The 20,739-nt window shown below is 56.2% G+C and overlaps 1 protein-coding gene across 2 annotated transcripts in view; it reads right to left on the bottom strand.

Moving 5' to 3' along the window:
- Nucleotides 1-3,083: 3,083 nt before the first annotated feature.
- FAM222A (family with sequence similarity 222 member A) overlaps nt 3,084-20,739 on the bottom strand; it is a 28,321-nt gene continuing 10,665 nt past the window's right edge. The window contains exons 2-3 of one of the 2 annotated variants that reach the window (XM_068208633.1): nt 15,629-15,747; nt 3,084-5,265 (exon numbers count right to left, since the gene is read on the bottom strand). In XM_068208633.1, the coding sequence (XP_068064734.1) occupies nt 4,064-5,265; nt 15,629-15,710 (1,284 nt within the window). In that variant the 5' untranslated portion in view covers nt 15,711-15,747 and the 3' untranslated portion in view covers nt 3,084-4,063. Of the gene's footprint in view, nt 5,266-15,628; nt 18,041-20,739 lie in introns of those variants that run through there. The other variant, XM_068208634.1, reaches the window with a different exon arrangement.

The raw sequence follows: 20,739 nt of genomic DNA, 5'->3' as shown, positions 1-20,739 counted from the left end.
TTGGCTTTCACCCGACTGGGTGGCCACAGTGGGCAGTCCTGGCTGAGCCGTGTGTGGTGGCTGGGGAGCCCTGGAACAGGACTCAGCCAGAGATGGGCTCAGCACCGTGGCTGCCCCCAGCTGCAGCACCAGAGATGGGATTTTCCAGTAAAATGAGACATAAACCAATTTTCTCCCCTCCCGTGCAGCACTTGATGCCCCAAAGCCAAGAGGCCACATGTCAGTGAGCTTTGAAAAGATCTGGGGTGTGGGAAGGACAGCTGTCATCAAGCCCCCTGCACCATCTCTCCGGTGGCTCCGTGAGGACAGGGACACCACAGCCACCATGGTGACATCCCAGCACAGGAGGCCTCTGCCACCTGCAGAGAGTGACTTTGGCCCTTTTACCCACTGCCCCACCGAGCCTGGAGCTCTTTCACCCCCAGCTGTGGTGATGGGGGCACCTGGGGGCCGGTGAACGGGGGGTGCCCGGCCCTGGCCCCCTCCCACCCCTCCCTGCGCTGCCCTGCCAGAGATGACAAACCCAACAAAGGGAAGAGAAAAGCACTTGTCATCCAGAATGCGGAGCGTGGAAGCAAATTTATTTTTAGATAAATCTAAAGCTTAATTTGTGAAGCTAATATCAATCAAAATGAGGGATGGGTTTTTTTAAGTCCTTTTGCAGCCGTGCAATTTATACTGCCTGTCTCTCCTCCTCGCTCCCAAACAGCAAAGGCGGCCGCTAAGTTTAATATCAGCCTCATGCACACCTGCCTTAGAAATTTGTATTCTTATTGGTATTATTATTGGTATAATTTGAATAGGAAGGTATCTGTAGGCCAGAAGCAGCATCATTTCCTTCAGTGTGTTCCCACAGTGCTCGTGGGTGCTGTGCCTCACGGAATGGGAGGGCAATGGGCTGTGGTGTCTTCATCCTCAGTGCTGGGATGTACCTCAGGTGTCCCTGCCCCATCTCCCACCAGTGTCTGTGCACATTTTGGGTCCCCACGTGCTCACCCACACCTGCCAGAGCTGGCACTGCAGCAGGTGCCCACCAAGGAGGGACCCATTTATTTTGCATTCCACACTTGAAGCCTCCCCGTGCCCAGCGAAGTCCTCCTCCCAAGGAGCGATCTGAGGGGAGAATTAACCTGCTAAATAATAAAAAACCCCCGCACACCTCCTAATGAAATGTAATGACTTGGAGACCTGCAAGATGGATCGTGCCGTCGCTGCCAGCCACTCGCCCTGATTTATGGCGAGCTGGGAAATCTGATGGAGGCAGCGCTAATGAATCCTCCTCCCACGGGCACCGCTGACGGAGCAAAGTTTCTCCTGGAGCCCCCAGCACAGCTCCGTGCACCCCAGCCTTTGTACAGTCCCCCTCTGGTGCGTGGGGGTCCCCAAGGAGGGGCTGCCCTGCACAGAGGGACCCGCCAGCAGCCCTGCCGCGCTCCAGCCTCACATTCCTTTGATGTGGCTTCTTTTTAATGACAAAGATCTGAGCAAAGATCTTCCTCCAGACGGAATAATTTTAACGCGCAGGCAGGCAGTGGCATCCCCTCCATCAGTAATGTTAACCTCTGTGAAAATTTCCTTTTGTCCCAATTTCTCTTTGTTCCCCGGATTGGCTGTCACGCCACTCGCTGCCGGTGACAGAGAGGTCCCCTCCCGGCATGCCATAAATACCGGCAGAGCCACGCGCGCCGTCGTGGTGAGAGCAAAGCAGACAAATGGAGCTGCCAGCCCTGGCCTCAGGGCAGCTCCAGGCACATGGCTGTGTCCCCATTACCATACCTGTTCTTGTCCCCATCCCATCCCATCCCATCCTCATCCCATCCTCATCCCATCCTCATCCCATCCCATCCCATCCCATCCCATCCCATCCTCATCCCATCCCATCCCATCCCATCCCATCCCATCCCATCCTCATCCCATCCCATCCCATCCCATCCCATCCCATCCCATCCCATCCCATCCCTGTCCTGCCCCCATCCCTATGCCATCTCATCCCCACCCTTATCCCATCCCATGCTCATCCTGTCCCCATTCCCATCGCCATCGGTTCCCACCCACATCCCATCCCATCCCTGTACCCCCTTGGCCATCCACAGAGGGCAGCTGAGCCTGTGCCACCCTCAGTCCCCTCTGTGGCTGGGATAAGGCCACGCCCTGTGTCCCACCATGGGACACGGAGGCCGGGGAGATGCGTCCACACCAGGAGCAATTTGGGATTCAATCCCATTATCCTGCGGGCAGAGCAGTGGGATCAGATTTAGGGCTGCTGGAGAGCCCCCACCCCACCTGGGCACCAGGAATGGCCCTGCAGTGGAAATCCAGTGGGAAACAGGAGTGGCGGATGGCAGCAGAGATGCCACCCCCTGCGCCGGTCACAGGATGGGGACGCGGTGCCTGACCCCAGCACCCACTGCCCCACGAGGATGGTGTCCCCCGGGTGCACGTGAGGCCACAGCCCTAATCCCAGGGATTTGTCCCATGTGCCACCCCTTGGGTGTGAGGCGGAGACTGGTGCCTGCAGGATTAATGGCTCAGCATCGTTAACAGGTTATTTATAGGTGCTCCTCCAAAATCTCTGGGAGCAGGGGGGGTGTCCTGGCTCTGGGGGAGGCCACAGCAAAGCAAAGAGACTCCAGAGCACACATCCAGCGAGATCCTGGTTTTACTTTGGGAAAAACACCATCCGGACACACGGCTTGCGGGTTTTGTGTTGGTTTTTTTTTTTCTTTTTTTTTTCTTTTTTTTTTTCCTTTTTTTCACTTTGTTTTCTCATTTTTAAAACAATATAGTGCAGCCAGCACTTCTCACAGTAGAATATAATGGTCAATTTTAGTATAAAAAAAAAACATTCTCAGAGATTTGTAAATGCACTTAGTGCTTGAACAGGCTTTCAGGGATACAGTACCTCTTTTCCGAGCACAATCACCTTGGGTTTCATCGCGATATTATTCTTCTTTTACCTTTAAACATCAAAACACTTTGTATTTCATGGTGAGGAGCTTTTTTGTAAATGAACAAATCTATTAAACACAGAATTACACAGAGTGAATAACAGACCATAATGAGAGTTTTGGAATTGTTTGGGATTTTTGTTTTAAAAAAAAGAGAAAAAACAGGAGGTATGTGAGCGCCCCAGTACCGTGATCCAGAACCAAGGTAGAACTGACAGTAAGGGGGGAAATAAAACAGCCTGGAAGTGTGAGAGCCAGGGGTTCCCAGGAGAGAGGGGCTGAGGGGGTCCCGAACCTCCTGGTTGAGTGGGAATAGGAGCCGTGGCCACTGTGGGGCTGGGCGAGGGGAGGAGGATGAGGAGGAAGAGGGGTGGGAGGAGACTCTGTAGCAGCCAACACATAGATGTACAGCCTAGTCAACTAAAAAAAAAAAAACAAACAAAATTTAAAAAAAACAAAAAATCTGTTCAAGTTTTCAAGTGTTTTTCTTAAATAGCCTCCAGACTGTCCCCAGTTATTAGCTTTAATCAAAGCAGTGCAAGTTACGGACTTCAGCTACAGGTCAGGCGCCAGCTCCCTGCGGCCACGCACCGGCCACACGCCGGGCTGGGACCGGCCACCACTAGGCTGGCACTGGCCACCACAGAGCCTCCCAGCCACTGCCGTGCCAGGACAGGCCACTGTGCAGCCTCCTGGACAGATGCCAGGTCAGCACTGGCCACCACGGAGCCTCCCAGCCACACACTGGGCTGGGACCCACCCTGGAGCCTCCCGGCCGGCCACGACACCGGGCTCTGCCCCGCTCTGGGCACCGCCAGCACAGCAGAGCCTCCCCTCCCTGGATAGCAGCAACTCGTAGCAATTCCCTGTTCACATTCGTGGAGATAAAATGATTTCTGAGCTATATAGACAAGCGGTCCTTCGGCCTCGGCTTCCAGCGGGTCGCGGGTGCGTCCAGTCTGGGGACCCCGGTGCAACGCCAGTGTCCCGGGAGCCCTTTCGGCAGCCGACCCCCCGTCCCCCTCCCTGTCCCCCCGCCCTCGCTGCCGCGGTCCGGTACCCACAGCTCGCGCCAAAGTCCTCGCCCTGGGTTTGGGAAGAGCAGCATCGGTCCCTTATCTGTAGACGGGCAGGCGGATGTGGGCGTGCTGGTGGTCCAAGAGCCTTGGCACAGACACGGTCTCGTAGCCCTTGCCCAGCATCTGCTCCTTGATGCAGGGCGGGTGGATGTCGTTGATGAGATACTCCAGGGACTGGAGGCTGCTGCTGAGGATGGAGGTATTGCAGAGGGTCTTGCTGGGCAGCCCCTCGGCCGGGGGCACCCCCAGCTCGCGGGGCCCGGCCCCCAGCTCCGGCGGGTTGTAACAGTCGCTGTTGGGGGTCACCAGGATGCTGTTCCAGGGCGGAGCGAAGTACTGCCCCACCGCGAAGTTGCCGTGCATGCAGTTCAAGGGGGACGAGCTCACCTTGTCGGCGGCGCCGCCCAGGCCGTAGGGCCGCGAGGCGCCCGCGCACGTCTCGGGGGACTTGCTGAGAGCCCCCCCGCCGCCGCTGCCCCCGCTGTACATTCGCAGGTGCTGCTGCTTCTGCTGCCACACCAGGTAGTCCATGCCCTCGGGGTAAACACCCGCCTTGGGTCCCAGGGCGGCGGCCGGGTTGGAGCCCAGCGCCAGCTCGGCGCCCTTGCGGCACTCGGGCAGGACGGTGCCGCCGTAGCCGGGGCCGAAGGCGCCGTGCTTGGCTGGGCTGGGGTGGGCGGCCACGACGGCCGGGCAGCCGGGCTGGGCACCCTGCGCCTGGCACTGCTGATTGATCTGGTAGATGATGCTCTGGATGGAGGGCAGGTTGGAGGGCGGCAGGGCCAGGCTCCTGCCCGCCAGCGGCAGCACCGAGGCTGCCACCGTCACGTTGGGGGGCACGGGACCCTCCAGCTGCTTCTGGCTGCCGTGGTAGCTCAGCTGCCCGGCACAGGAGGGACCTTGAGCTAAAGTGCTTGAGGCGGGGTAGGGAGCGACGCCCACCTGGGCGGGCGAGAGCTTAGTCCGCTTCCCCTCCGAGTTCTTCACCACGCTTTTGCCGGAGGCTTTGACAATGGCCAGCAGCCCCTGGTAGCCGCCGGCGTGCAGGGGATAGGGGCTGTACCGCTGCCCCGTGGTGTCGTAGCCGTTCACCGTCCGGTTAAGGTGCTTGTGCTGGGGGACCCTGATGTTGGTGGGGAAGATCTTGATGGTCAGCGGGCTGTTGGCCACCTTCTGTGCGTAGGCGTCCAGCTCGGCGGGGCTGGGGTAGCGCGGGGAATGCATGGGGGCCGTCTCGCCTGCGGGAGCAAAGCTTGGGGTGAATCCAGTGCCACCAGGATGAGGGGACCCAGCACCCCAGCACCGTCCTCCCCTGGCCGGATCCCACCCAGAAACCAGGTCACGGCACCGAGCTGTCCCCTCCTGCTGACGGGAGTCACTTGTAAGTGGCCTAAAATAAACTCGGTGTGGAGAATGGAAATGTCACTTTACCCAACGGGGGAATCTTTCTCTGAGATTGGATTTAAACTACATTATACAAGCAATTTCATGGGTGCTTTGCGCTGCTACGAGAACCTCACCAAAAATGGAAAAGCATTGCATTTACCAGCCATAAATCAGCAGTTCCTATAATGAGCACAAAAATGTCACTTTTATGCAATTTTACAGATGAACAAAACTGGTGAAATTAACTGTGGTAACCTACTGGAGTCAGCAAAAGCCACTGCAGAAAAAAAAAATTATATATGTATATAGTTTTATTCCTTTCAAACTCTTTCCTGAGCAAGTTTCTGCCATTCTGGTGTGAAAACTCATTTGTCGTTCCCATTATACTTTCATTTGGAGTTTATCTTGAGTATCCAATGAGCCACCAACTGTGAAAATGATTAAATCTACAAAATCTATCTAATAGATGGAATAAATTAGGTGTTTAAAATCTCCACACACACTCACACATACACACACACGCACGCAGGCACATGCACGTACACGTCGGCACATGGGAATGATGGTTGGTTCCCAGCTGGTTCCCAAAATTCCCAGCCCTGCCAAGGGATGTCTACGGCACACTGGGAATGCCAGACCTGGTGCCTGCCCAGAGGAAGGTTTTGCAAGGGAGAGATGGAAAAACTGGGGGGTTTCCCAGGCAGTTCAGCCCCCCAGTAGTACCTGGAGCATGCTGCTCCCTGATTCCAACACATCCTGGGTGGCAAAGTCACCAGGGAAGAGCTGCACCTCTGGGTACAGTCCACATCCCCTGTGAGGAGACTGCCAGTCCCAGTCCCGCTCTGAGTGACATTTCCATGGCTGTGACACGCCCGGATGAACCAGGCATTGGTTAAAACCAGATTTCAGCGGGAGGGATGCATTGGAATCTGTGACTCTCCACATCACCCCTGCTCCCCAGCAGCAGAGCGGGGACACAGCAGCGAGGCTGTGGCTGCTCCCCATGCTCTCCAGCAGGGCAGTAATTGCCCAGGCAGGACGCAGCGCCTGCGCCAGCCATTGCTCCCATTAAGCTGATGTTATGGGCTTTTTACAGGTGTCTTAAATAGACATTGTTATTAACGAGTGGATTAAGCCAATTAAAACCAGTGCCTTTGAGGAGGATTTAGAGAAGCTGTCGGAACACAGGAGGAACAGCACCAGCAGCTCCCTCCAGCAGGACACGTGAGGATGTGTGGCACCAGGACATCCCAGGCACTGAGCCTCCAGCCTCTGGGAAGCTCCTGCAGAGCCAGCAGGGCAGTGCAGGCACACTGAGGGGGGCATGGTGGGCTCTGCTGGGCATGGGCACCCCCCAAGTCAGTGGGTGCAGGGGGCTGACAACGGGACCCCTCTGCCCAGAGGCACGGCATGGAATGGCACAGCATGGAATGGCATGGCACAGGACAGAACGGCACAGCACGCACATCTGCATTCCCCTTCATGCCAGCACCACTGTCCTTGGAGGTGGCAGCATCGTGAATACTCAATTAACATGACACTAATTAGCTGGTGACACCTGCAGAATCCCAAATGAGCCCATTCCGTGGAAATGCTCCTTTCCAAGGAAAAAATAAAAAACCAAGGGGCTGCTGCAGGAGGGAGGGAAGGAGGTGGTGTCACCTGCAGGCACCGCGGTTCCTTGACGGGGATAACCAAAACCCTGTCCCCAAGCACTGGGGCTACAGGTGACACTTTAGGGCTGGCCCTGTGCCACGGGACAAGCCGGGTGATCGGAGCCTGGCTGAGGGCATCGCCACCCGCCAGCCCCGGCGCGTGCCCCCAGCAGCCTTTGTCGCCTCTTTGCTCCAGCTGCGTTGGATGTGACAAGCCACCAACTCGGTGTGTTGTCACATCTCAGGGTGACGCACCCCGGGAAAATTACAGAGAGCCGCTCTCCCGGCGGCTGCCGGCACGCCGGCGGCTGCGGCGCTGCCGCTCTCCGCAGTAATTACTGCTTTTCCAGCGGGCTGTAATTGCTGCAAGATGCAAACTCGCCCGAGCCACCACGGCACCGGCGGGCGCAGCCGGCCCCGGCACGGCCGCTCGCTGTTTGCCCTTCGTGTCCATCTCCTCCTGAACTTGGAGCATCCTCGGCGGATTCCCCAGCTGTCGGCACAGCCATCACCACCTCTTGCCATCCCTAAACCCAGCCCAGCCACTGCCAGCGACCGGCCCCTCCTCCCAGATGTTTCCCTGCCTGCCAGCTCCCTCCCTCACTGGCGTTCCCATGGGATGCGTCCGGCACCCCCCCACCAGCTCCCCCTCCCTCCCTGACCTGCTCTATTTTTCCAGCCTGCACTCAATAACAGCTAAATAATTGAATCTGCTCAGCAGCCAAAGATTTGGTTTGAATTTTATTGGAATTTTAAATTGTTTTGTTTCTTCAGTATTTTATTACTGTAAATGGAAAATGCATCGCCCGCAGTAATAATCCGATGGCTTTTTATATTACTCTGAGCTTCTGCTTGGAGCATTATTGGAAAGCCAGGAAGCGAGGAGACCCCAGCTAATGGCAGCGCAGGCTTATGAGATTACGCCTCCAGCTAAACAACTTTTTACTTTAGCAAATTGGCCACCAAACCCAGTCCCAGACACAGATGTAAATCCCAGACCCCGCTGGGGCCACGGTCCGGGATAAATCTGTGGTTTACAGAGCAGGGAGCTCCGGCCCTGCTGTGCCTGGAGCAGCAGGATGTGGCAAAATGTCCAACAAGGACCAGGGATGGCTGCAGGAAGGGTGGGAGAGGTGGGAGAAGCCCCTCCCAAAACCTCCTCGAATGTGCCCACCTGCTGCTGGCATCACTCACATCACCCACACCCCCAGCATCACCCACACATCCAGCATTCCCAACATCTCCCAAATCCCCCACATTCACAGTATTCCTTGCATCCCCTGCAATCCACTGATCCCTGGTGACCCCAGGGACCCCCACACCATGCCCAGCTGCAGCCACAGCCCACAAGGTCTAGGAAAATAAAGGAAGATGGGAAGAAAGGAGGGAAGGGAAGCTAAGCAGGGTCTGTTTGGCTAAAGCAGTTGTGGGATCAAAATGGCACCAGGAAGGATGCCCAGGAGCAGGAAGGAGAGGAATGATGCTCAGGACCAGGAAGGATGCTCAGTTCTGGGAAGGATGTTCAGGATCAGGAGGAATGTTTAGATCCAGGAAAGACAGAGTGGATCCTCACTACTAGGAAGGATGCTGGTACTGGGAAGGATGCTCCGGATCAGGAAGGGCAGGATGGACACTCAGCACACAGAAGGAGGCTCCACTCTGCTTCTACAGCCCAGGTGCCTGTGTGACCCCCAGGGTGATGCTGGAACAACATCCCTGCCTGGGTTCCCTCTTCCCTGGAGGAGGATGAGCACAGGCACCAGCAATTTGTGCCTTTAATTTCCACTCCATGAGACTGCACTGCCTGGCAGCTGCCCAGCTCTGGAAGGGGGTGGAGAGCATACCTTGGGTGCACAGAAGGAACAATCTGGGGATCAGCACCAGCAGCACCACAGCCCTGAGCAAGGACTCCTCCGGGAGAAGCCGAGTGGGAACGTGGCAGGACACGGCACCTCACTGGTTAACAGCAGCACGAGAGACACGTGCTGCTCCCTCCCTCCCCCCCATTCCTTCCGAGATAAGATGGGACAATCCTTATTTTTACACATCGAAGGCACTACAATATTTTGCAATAAATGAAAGAAGTAATCTCGGCAGGGAATCTTTATAAAGCTGCCGAAGGCGACGTGTGGCTGGAAGCTTCCCTGAGCAGGGGATGGGCCTCGCCTTCCCCGTGGTCCCAAAGGAAAAGGCTTTTCACCCCTTTTTCAGATGGGAAAAAAGCTGCTCGACCCTAAAAAAGCAGCTCAAGGAAAGCATCTGCCCCAGCTCTGTCTTCACGTGGTCCCATTGCCACATTCCCCCTGGGAAGGGGCATTTTCCTGGAGCCCTGAGCTTCCTACCCAACCTCACCCTCCCTGCTCATCCTCACCCTCCATCCCTTGTCCCGCCCTGCTCCTCTTCCAGAATTGCACTGGCATTTCCAGCCCTGAGCTCCTGGTTTGTTCCTGCCCGGCCTCTCTGAGCCAGCAGGGCAGAAGGGCAGCAATTAGGCAGGATTTTTAATTGGCACAGGGGCAGGAGGGGTGGGAAGGGGAGTGATGCTGGGCAGAGGCAGGAGCACACTGGGGACCTGAGCAGCCATGGCAATGGCTCTTATTAAAAAATAATAGTGCTGCAGCCTCCAAATGAATTAAATTCTGTGAAAGCAGAGAGCTTGTGCCCAGCTTTGGGACCTGGATTCCTGTTCCCCTTGCAGCAAGGCGATCCCAATGCCTTCAAAGCTTCAAAAAGCAACAAAAATCCCCTTTTTCTCTGCCTGCCACACTGGGAACAGATTTTTTACAAGCTAAACCCTAAATATTTGCAAAACACTTGGAAGAAACCTCAATATTTGGAAAACACTTTGAAGAAAACAAACAAAAGCTGCTACATTTAACAAATCAAGACAGTCCTTCAAGTTTTGGGTCTGTGCCCCACGTAGCAAAGCTGCCTGGCAGGATCTGGCTGCCCTGGAGGGCAGAGCCTGGCACAGCTGGCACACAGAACCAGCCAAGGGCAGGGCAGATTCCAGGGGGTCCCGGATGGAGCTGGGGGGTGGCTGGGGGATGCTGCCCTGCCCAGACCAGGGTGACCAACGGGTGGGCATGGGGGGTGCATGGGGAGAGCAGCCACGTGGTTTTGGGGGGGACCGCAGGCAGCGTGCCCCCCGCTCCGGGCGGGTTGGGCGGCTGCCACATCCCCCGGTCCTCCCGCCCCGCAGGAGCGGCGGTTTCTATGGTGACAGTGTCCCCAGGATGGGTGGCGCAGAGGCCACCGTGCCGCCGCGGATGCCGTGGGGGTCCCTGCCTCCCCTCCCCATCACGGAAGGGACAGCACCACCCGTGACCAGCACCCTGCGCTGTCCCCAAAACCGCTGCGTCCCCACTGCGGGACCCCCCGGCCCCGGCGTGGAGCATCTCCGGTGCCAGGAGCCGAGACAAACCCGCCCCGGCTCCAGGGGCTTAAATTAAACCAACTACAGCAATAATAGCGGGAGAAATCCATCTGAATAACCGTAGGTGGCAAACCCTGCGCGGCAGCAGCGCCGGAATCTGCAAAGACAACAAAATTCATGACAAAGCACAAAGGGAAGCGCCGGGCTCGCCGTCCCCAGATATTCATCCGTTAACACGTTCCCTTTTTAGGCTGACATGTCATTTCAGACGGGCCTTTCTTCCTCCCCTTTCTTCTCCCCCTCGTCGCGCGCGGCTCTGCCGAGGCGGCTGCTGAATTGGATCACCTCGGGGCGAGCACTTTATTATCTGCAGTCAAAGCGTCACCGCAAATACCCGTCTACACACACACGTGTCACTTCCCATTTGTCTCCTCCACGAGGTATTAGCCCGGCACAGGCACCGCGCTCTGTGCCACCACAGCCACCGTGCCACCGCGCGAGGATGCCCTGGCGCCACCCCAAAGCCGTCCTGATGCTGTCCCACTCTCAGCCCGGTGCCACCCCAATGCCACCCTGATGCTACCCCAGTGCCACCCTAATGCTGCCCTGATGCCACCCTCAAGTGCCGCCTCAGCACCACCATGACGCTGCCACAATACTGCCCTAATGTCACCTATATGTCACCCAACACTGCCCAAGCACAGCCCTGAGGCCACTCCAACACAACTGCCACCACAGTGCCAGCCATCTGAAGCCACCCCAAAGGCACCCTGAGGCCACCCCAACACAAGCACCACCCCAGTGCCACCCCAATACCATCCCAGTGCCACCTTTCAGAAGCCCTGATGCCATCCTGATGCCATTTCACCACAGAGCCTCCGAGGGACCCTGGGACCAGGAGGGGACCCCACCACCTCTGTTGGCCCTGCAGCTCATCCCAGCTGCCCCCAGCCCCTCTGCTCACTCATCCGCAGCCAATTCATATTTGAATTAATTTAAGACACGGGTTCTGTACCTGCCAAGGAGAGCAGGGTAGGGTCTGTACCTGTACAGAACCTACCACGGGTTCTGTACCTGCCAAGATGGAGCACCCAAAGCAGGGTGCCCCATCCTGGGGTCTGCCAGTGCCCACGAACCTGCTCTGTGGCCAGTGGACCATCACAATCCTGGGAAGTTTGGACACAAACTAAACCTCCTCATGCGCTGCACCATTACCAGCCAAGCCCACCCCAAATCCAGGGCTCTGACCTGGCAGGAGATGGGCAGTGAGCAGCCCCACCCCACCGTCTATCCCCACACATGACCGATGGAAAAGTGTTTTTGCAGCAATTCCTGGCAGGGAAAGTGCAAGTCAACAGCGTATTTTGGGCCCAGCAGTTAATTGAACTCCTTTTTATGGCATGTATATAAATACACAGAACCATCATTAACCGATCCCTTCCAGAAACTGAAAATGAAAGAATTAATCTTACTTCACTCATGTGTAACCCCTCATGAAATTAAAATGATATTTTATGGGTGTGTACAAAACCAAAGCCTCGCTGCCACCACTTTAATGAAAATGCCCTTGGAACAAGCAGAATTGGGTAACGAGAGGCCATTAAATGGGGCCTCATCCCATGTGCAATTAACGGGTTTATCACTGATGAGAGTCCCCACAGGTGCAGGGAGAGCTGTGGGTGACCCTGGAGCTGAGTCCTTGGCAGGGTGCCCTGGCCATCACCTCTCATTAGGGCCATCCCCTCGTTAGTGTTTAAATACCCAGATGGGCCCCGGGAGGGTTTGTGCCACCCCCAAAGAGCCATTTATCACACTGTCCCCATGGGGCTGAGGTGACAGCTCCCATGGGACCCCCAGCATGGAGGATGTGAATGGTGTAAGAATCCCCAGGCTGGTTTGGGTTGCAGAGACCTTAAAGTTCATCCAGTGCCACCCTCTGCCATGGGCAGGGACACCTCCCACTCTCCCAGGTTGCTCCAAGCCCCATCCAATCTGGCCTGGAACACTTCCAGGGATGGGGCAGCCACAGCTTCTCTGGGCAATCTGTGTCAGGGCCTCACCTCCCTCACAAGGAAGAATTTTTTCCCAAAAATCCCTGTATCCCTTCCCTCTAGCAGTGTGAGGCCATTCCCACTCATCCTGCCATTCCATGGTCTTGTAAATAACCCCTCTCCATCTTTCTTGTAGGCCATGGAGGATGCTCATGAGGTTCTCCTCCCCATGGCTCCCAGCCCCTTTAGGGGGACACACATCCTGCTCCCTGCCACACTCCCAGCCCCAGGCTGGCTGGAGGAGGGCACATGAAAGTAATATTTCATTAAGTATCATCCACTGCTCCATGACTGCTGAGAGTGGGAGCAGCAAAGAGTTTGGCCAAGCTGAGAGGGGCATTATTTGATTTATAATTCAAATAAAGCTCAGGATTCCTGTAATGCGCCCCGGATAAAATCAAAAGGGACCAGGCTGCTGGAGTTAATTGGACGTGATATTTTCCTGAGGATGCTGCTGCTCTGCAGGCTCCTGCTCCTCTGCTGGAGGAGGAAGGCACAGGCAGGGCTGGAAGGGCTCTGGCACCTTCCTGCATCCTCCTCAAGGCTTGCCAGGCTGGTTCCTATGGAACAGCCTTGGGAATACTGCTGGCAACAGCAGCAAAGTCACCTCCAGCTCTATCAGGATGGATTTTGTGGGATGCTCCTGGCCCGCTGGAATGCAGCCACACCGATGTGGGGGGCACGGAGATGGGAGGACAACAATCAGCAGGAAAGGCCAGGGGCAAACCTGGGGGGTGAAGGCACCAGCAGCTCCCTGCACGGGCAGGAAAATGAGTCAGCTCACCTCTTACGTGAAATTAATACCAAAATTAATCAGCGACGCGGGCAGGATAATAGGATTTCACAGTGGTGCCGGGCCAGACAGCCAATGTGCCGAGAGCCAGACTCATTTAATATCGACAGAAACAATGCCAGAGGACAGAAATAAGACCCATAAAGATAATTACTGAGATACTCAGGAGCAAATTAAGTAATCAGAGGCACTTCTAAATTGCGCCTGGTTTGAAGAGCGCGCTCTCCGTGCCGGTTCCCCATGCGGGCGCTCCGGCGGCGGCGGGAGCTCGGCCCCGTGCCGGCTCCCGGCCCCTCCACCGTGCTTCCCACAGGTGCCATAAATAAGGAAGGGAAAATTGTACTCCAAGCCAGATGCGTGGCCCTGGATGTCACCTGCAATTTAATTTGCGCTGGCAGGAGGCAGAGAGGAGCGAGACGTGCCGGATTTGCCCATAATGAGCGGAAACATACGGGCAGCTAAACTTTGATTAAGGTGACCTGGCTGGTGGTAGCCGGTGGCGAGCGCGGCGTGGGGGTCTGGGCAGGAGCTTGGCTGCTGCCACCCATCCCAGAGGACACAAGTCTCTTGGAGATCTCAGGTGAGTACGGTCCTGCCTGAGGGAGGGGGTGAGACCAGTCAAAAACTCTGTCTCCTGGGTACCCCACAGTGCCAGGGTCTGGGGTGGGGTCAAACATCTGCCCTCATCCCACTGGCACAACTCCAGGAGCACCAGGGCCCTGGGGCTGGGAGCCTCCCAGGACACAGGCAGCTGTATCCAGGAGGATACAGCTGTATCTGCATCACTCACACCCATGGCACCATATGTGACACCACATAAGGGCTCCTGCTTCCCAAACCTCCTTATTTCAGCACCTGTGGCAGGGTGGAAATGGTAGAAAGCACCAGGCCTCCCAGCAGGAAGGTGCCTCTGGGCTTTGTTCCATGAGCTGAGACGGTCCTTAGCTCTGAGCTGCATCCAGGGAATGCTGCGGGGACCAGTAGGTGTATCCTGACCTCAGGATCCCAGCAAGCTCACACAAAGATTCTTGATGCTGACTGAATACTCCAGAAAACCCTGTCAGGCTCATCCTGCCCGTGGGTCTCAGACCATGTGGGCATTGCTGAGTTCATTATTCCATGGCAACGAGGTGCTCCAGGAGCTGGACACCCCTCGCCAGCCCTGTGCCGCCGCGATGCTCAGGCGTGACGGATTACAAATAATTTTACAAGAGCAGCATCCTTTTTCCTTCCAGACACCATTAAGGAGGAGACCTGGGAGGCACCGCATGCTCCAGTGCAGTGCAAGCTGCACTGTGACACCTGGATGCCCAAAACCCCACCTCTGGTCTGGGTGTCCTATTCTCTGTGCTGGCCATTGGGAAGCATCACACAAAAAATCATGGAATCCAGAACGGTTTGTGTTGGAAGTGACCTTAAAGATCACCCACTTCCCCCCCACCATGGGCAGGCATACCTTCTGCTCCAAGCCCTGTCCAACATGGCCATGAACACTTCCAGGGATAAGTTTCAGGGATAAAAGAACTTCCAGGGATAAATAACCCTCCTGGGTGGCAGTGCAATGCTGAAGCGATGCCGGGGGTCCCCAGGGAGGCTGAGCATCGTCCAAAATCCATGCTCAGCTTGCCCAAACCCCATGCCCAGCTCACCTGGCTGCTCAGGGTGCCCAGGTAGAGGGGAAAAAAAAAATGTCTACGGGAAAATCCAGCTCATTAAACAAACACCCGGGGGCTGTCACAGCCTAACAAGCAGAGCTTTAGCAGCTGATTTGTCTTCAGCCAGCAATGTTTAAAAATCCAACTGAGACCAGCAGAAAAATATCCACTCCCCTCTTTAAAACACACATTCATCACTTGAGAATCTTAATGCGTCTTTCCCAGCCGGGGAGGTCAAACACGCCTGCCTAAAGCAGGCTCATTAAATATACATTTAATCACGGTTTGGATTGAGAGACAAAGGCTGGGAGAGACAGGTGCTTTGCTGGAGTGACCTTTTGGATCCCATTTTAATGTAACTAGTTTACAGCTTATCTGAAAGGCCAGCTCCTGGGGAAGGCAAGCTGCAGCACAAACGGGGAAAGTAATTAGGGGGGGAAGGGCCGGGGAGGTTTGGGGGGCTGACTGCACCATCCTCTGCTGCCGCCACGCTTCCCAGGCAGCTCTGCAACATTTGCTGAAGTTGGACTTATCAACCACAGAACCCAATTTAATTTGCTTATCTTGGCTCCTTCCTCCCCCTCTCCTCCCCGCTTCTCCTGCTCTTTTTAATTATCGGTTAAATAAATGTCTTTTTCAATAAGGGAAACAGCATCAAAGCGGGCGCCCGCCCCCAGGCACTTACACTTGCGTGGCTCCAGCGCCTTGCTGGGGCAGGGGAGGTGCTGGGCTGGGGGGTTCTGGGTCCTCTGCAGGCAGGCCAGCATGGTTCAGGCTTCCCTGCGGGCGTTGCCACCCCGTGCCCTGTGAGAGAGGAGACACACGGTGAGCCAGGGACCTGCCACCCGCTGCCACCACCCCCTGCCACCACCCCCGCGCCCACCCGGCAGGAGCTCCCCAGCAGTCAGTGCCTTCACTCCTCGGGAGATAAACAACTGACTCTGAAAGCCTGGAACGAATAGGGATGTATATAAAATAAATATGAAGGTCTCAGCAGGTGATTTGCGCTTCCTGCAGAGCTTTCCGCCCTTCCCACCGGGAATGTGGCGGAGCCGGGGCGTCACGGCAGTGCCAGACCGCTCTGCCGGCGTGCCAGCCAGTGCCTCCCGGCACGGAGTGACCCCGGCCAAGGCTGGGGAAAGACAGTGTTAACATCCCACTCGGGGTCCTGGGATCTGTCGCCAGCTCCCAGCTGGCATGAAAATCTGCTCAACAAAAGCTGGAGGGGTCAGGCCAAAGTCGTTGTCACCACGGTGCTGCTCATTGTACATCCTTCCCCAGCCGCTGCCGGGGCCCTGAATTATAACCAGTTGCTGCTGACACCCTCCCACTGCTCCAGCTGGCGCAGGGAGTGATATTCCCACTCAGAGAGGGCAGGAAGACGTGGGCAGGAGCAGCAGAAAAGCAGGCGTGGTGCCTATCCGCCAGCATTTCAGCTCCTACGCTGTTGCTCTGTGGCTGAACGTTTATGGATGGCTGGGGGTCACAACTGGACATCATGGATGGGTGTCACTGCTGGGCACATCACTCCATCTTCTCCGTTGTGGGGGAATCGTGCCCACCTGCAGCCATCCGGGATGTTTCCCACGTGTCCCAGTGCTGGCACCTGCGTGCAGGGGAGTGATGTGGTGGCCTCAGGCACGTGGTGGCCTCTGGCAGAGCCCGTGACCATCAGCACCAGGAAACAAAGCATGGATTGATGCTCCCTGAGCTGTGCCTGGGGCTCTCCGAGTTCTGCTGGTTTAAATGTCACCCTTCAAAACACCTTCGTATCCATTATGGGCGCACACAACGGGACCTGTGCTGCTCGCTCCTGCTCTGTGCCCTCCACCAGGCAGAGGGTGCCAGGCTCTGGGATAATCCCCAGGATGGGATCCATGCAGGGTGTCCATGCCTCAGCTGGGCTCACCAGGCTCAGGGTCTCACCCTGACTCCCCCAGCAAACCAGGGACAAAAACAGATTTGTTGGCAAAAGGTGTGAGGAAGAGGAGAAGGAGGAGGAGGAGGAGGAGGAGGAGGAGGAAGAGGAGGAGGAGGAGGGGAGGGGAGGAAGTCATCTAATACCGAGCAGGTGTCTGGAGAACCCAAATTGTGCTGTTTTCTCCTAATAATGAAGTATTCATGAGTAAAAGCCTTTTTCACTACTTTCTTAAGATACTAATTTCACAACAAGCGCCTTGTTACCATGCAATTATTCCAATCGTGCATTTCTCCCAGATTCCATCTGTCCTCGCGCTCTCTAAATGAAAGACAATCATGTAACCACCTTTCATTATTCACTATTTTACTTTCAGCAAAGGTACCCTGAAAGAAATGATTTCCTCTGAAAGGGACTTTTATTCAGTTTCAAAACCAATTTTCTCCTATTACTGTCTTAAAAAAAAAAAAGGAGGGGGGCAGGGAGGTGTTTTTATTTCACGCATTACATATCCTTTGTTAACGCAGCTCGCAGTAAAAGCAGCCGTATCCATTTTCTGGCTTCGATTTCTGGTAATTTTAAAATATGCCATTACAATCAGGCAGAAATTATACAATTTGAAAAGAGAATGAAGTGCTTCTTATTCAGAGCCTGAACGCACTTGACTGCCAGGAGTTCTCCTCTCCCCGCCGGGACTCGGGGTTCATTACGCAGCCCCGCTCCCAGCGCCTCGGCTCCCCCGGAATGTGCCCAGTGCCTGGATTTTCCATGATGGGAGCTGCCACCCCGACCTCATCCCCATCCCTGTCCGTGCCCCTGAAGGATGGCCCTGGATCAAAGCACCCACGGCCACACAGGAGACGGAGGATGGCACCAGCTCCTACTGTACCTGAGCTTGAGCTCCACGGTGACCTCAGGGCTGGTGTCCCACCGGGTGTCACCATCTGGCCGATTAGCGGCGGACGTCACCCGCTCCCTGCGTCGAGGCAGCTCCTCGCGGGGATGCTGACCCGTGTCCCTGGCGGACACGGGCGGCGTGGGCGGCTCGTGCCACTGCCGGATCCCCATCAGGTCCCTGCTGGTGCCTGGGGCACGCGGGGCTGAGAGCAAGGAGGAAGCACCCAGGGTGTCACCAAACCCATGTGCTGGCACAGGGAGGGTGTGGATGCAGCCTGTCACAGGAGCTGAGGGTCCAGCAGGTCCCTGGGGACACCCCCACAGTGGCACAAATTGTCCCCACCCCTGCTCTCTGCACCCTGACACGCACAGCCCAGCTCCCTCCTGGAGCCATCCCGATCCTGGGCTCGGATCATCACCAGCAGCAGGCGGGAGAGGCGCGGGAGCCACACGCCAAACCGAATAAAGCCACCGATTAATTCAGACCCTGCTGCTGCCCCCATCTCCCGGTGTCTCGCGGCCCAGATGATTTTTCCGACAGCTACGCTGTGCCTCACCCCACCTTCACTGGCACGCTCAGAAACGGGGAGGTTCTGGTGCCACAACCCCAGAACAGCGTCCATCTGTCCACCCCGGCACCCCGCTGGGAGCCCCAAGCCCCAGAAGGCCCGTGGGCGAGCGGGTGGGCGCCTGGCACAATGGGCATCTGTGCCACGGTGGCATTTCGCTAATGCCGCTCCGAAAAGCCCCTGAATCAGCTGATGGGAATTGGGCACTGGGCTGTCCAACGCTTAGCGCCGGCTTAGTTAGCTCCATCTGCATTTGAACTAATTCCAATCAGCAGGATCCGATTTAGTTCAAGCTGCTCTGGCTCTTTCGTGGCAGGGAAGGCAACACTCAGCAGTTTTGCTCGAACGCCCCGCGTTCGCAGAGCCTCTGCCCAGGCTGTGCACATGGACCCACCATCATCCAGCACTGGGGCACAGGGCGAGTCCCACCAACAGCGAGGTCCTTGGGGACATCTGGAGCAAGATCCCCCAGGAGCCCCAACCCCACACCCCACAACTCTGGCATCATAGAATCACAGAATGTTTTGGGTTGGAAGGGACATTAAAGCCCATTCTGTCCCACTCCCTGCCATGCACAGGGATGTCTTCCACTATACCAGGTTGCTCCAAGCCCTGTGGAACCTGGCCTTGAACTCTTGCAGGGATGGGGGAGCCACAACTCCATCCTTCCCCTCTCCCACTACTCCATCCCGCCCCAGACCCAGCTAATCCATCTCGACATCACACTATTTATAAGCCCAAGGTCTTTGTGACTTTAATAAAAAACACCACCCTCCATGTCTAAAGCCCCAGTGATGGGAGGGTTTGGCACCTCCTCTGACATCAGCAGCTGATAAATCGGGCTTATCTCCTCTGAGAGCCCTGCGAAGGTCCCTCCCGCGAGATAAGGCCAGCGCAGCTGTCGATAGAGGCTTTTGCAGGCGAGGATTTAGATAAAAGAAAATGTGATGGGAGGGGGGAGAAAAGAAAAAAGGAACTTTTAAAGTCTCAGCCTGAAGTGGGTCTGTGTGGCTGCCGAGCTGTGGCAGGGCAGGGATGGTGAGGGACAAGGTCTTGGTCACCATCCAGGCTGTGGTGGAACACATCCAGATCCTTTCCCGGGTGTTATCAGGGTGCAATCCCATCAAAAGGGAGCTTTTGGGGTTAGGAGAGGAAGGGGGGCAGGACCAGGGATGCTGCAAAGCTGTTTGAGTCATACCAAGGCCATGTCCCCCCTGGCTATCAAAAGCCAGCACTGGGTTTGGCACAAGGACAGGAGGTGAGGGGTGACTCTGGCTAGGAGAGGCACAGGAGGCTGCTGACAGTGCCAGACGGACACACAGACAGCGTGGGGCAAGGCCAAGGCTGGCAGCAACCAGAGAAACAAAGCAAAAACCTTCACTGGCCCCTGGTGTGCAGAGTACACCCAAAGTACAACTGGGAACACCACTACCCTCATCCCTTCACGGATGGAGGAGAATCCAGCCACACGAGCAGGGAGCTCCCCTCCGTCAGAGCCCCGAAGACGTCGGAGCTCCCTGTCACCACCCCCTGCCACTGCCACCACCACTGGTCCCACGGACACTGATTTCCCATCCGATGGCGAGGATGAGGATGTGCCAGAGGAGGAAGGATTCCCCTCTGCACACAGTGGATGCCCACCCCATTGCAGCGCGAGCGGGATTTTGGCTGGTGCTGCTACCTGGCACTGCCGTACCCATCTCCCACCCGGATTTAGGGTGGAGGGGATGCAGCGACGCCACAGCTCAGCCCTACAAGGGGTGAGCATAGAAAGGTCACCCCATTGTGAACCACGGGGAGCGTCAGGTAAAATAAAACCCAAAGTTTGTCACCAAAGGTGCCGCTGGTCACCCCATGACCTTCCCTCGCCCGACCTTCCCTCATCCCGCCCGGTTAATCCGCTCCCCTCCGCGTGCTCCAGCCCCGGGCCTTTCAGGGGGCCCTGTTAATAATTAAATGTTAATCTAAAAAGCAATTTTAGCTGCAGTGCTGCAGATCTGGTTAGAGATTACATTAGCATGTAAGAGTCAAGGGTAATTTTCTCTAACCCCTCTTGTGATCTTTAAAACCCGCAGATCTTAAAGCAACACCAGCTCCTCTGATTAAAATTGGAAGCTGGGGTTTGCGATGGATAATGATGCTGGAAGTGATTATTTTGCTGCTCAGGGTCTTGCTGGGATGTGGGGACTGTGGGGGGCTGGGGAAGGGACACAGAGCAGCCCATGCTCTGTGGAAATGCTGGGAAGGTGCTGGGGCGAGCCCCAGACCAGAGCCTGGAGCAGAGCTGTGACACGCTGAGCATCCTCATTTCCCACTTTTTTGGGCTGCTGTGACACCAGGATGGCACAGAGCCCACCAGCCGTGGCACAGTGCCAGGGACAGAGTGGTACTGGACCAGGACCCTCACTGCTG

Source organism: Anomalospiza imberbis, chromosome 18, assembly GCF_031753505.1.
Source record: "Anomalospiza imberbis isolate Cuckoo-Finch-1a 21T00152 chromosome 18, ASM3175350v1, whole genome shotgun sequence".
NCBI lineage: Eukaryota > Metazoa > Chordata > Aves > Passeriformes > Viduidae > Anomalospiza > Anomalospiza imberbis.
The sequence above is the reverse complement of the archived record's forward strand: the minus strand, read 5'-3'. Positions and strand labels throughout refer to the sequence as shown.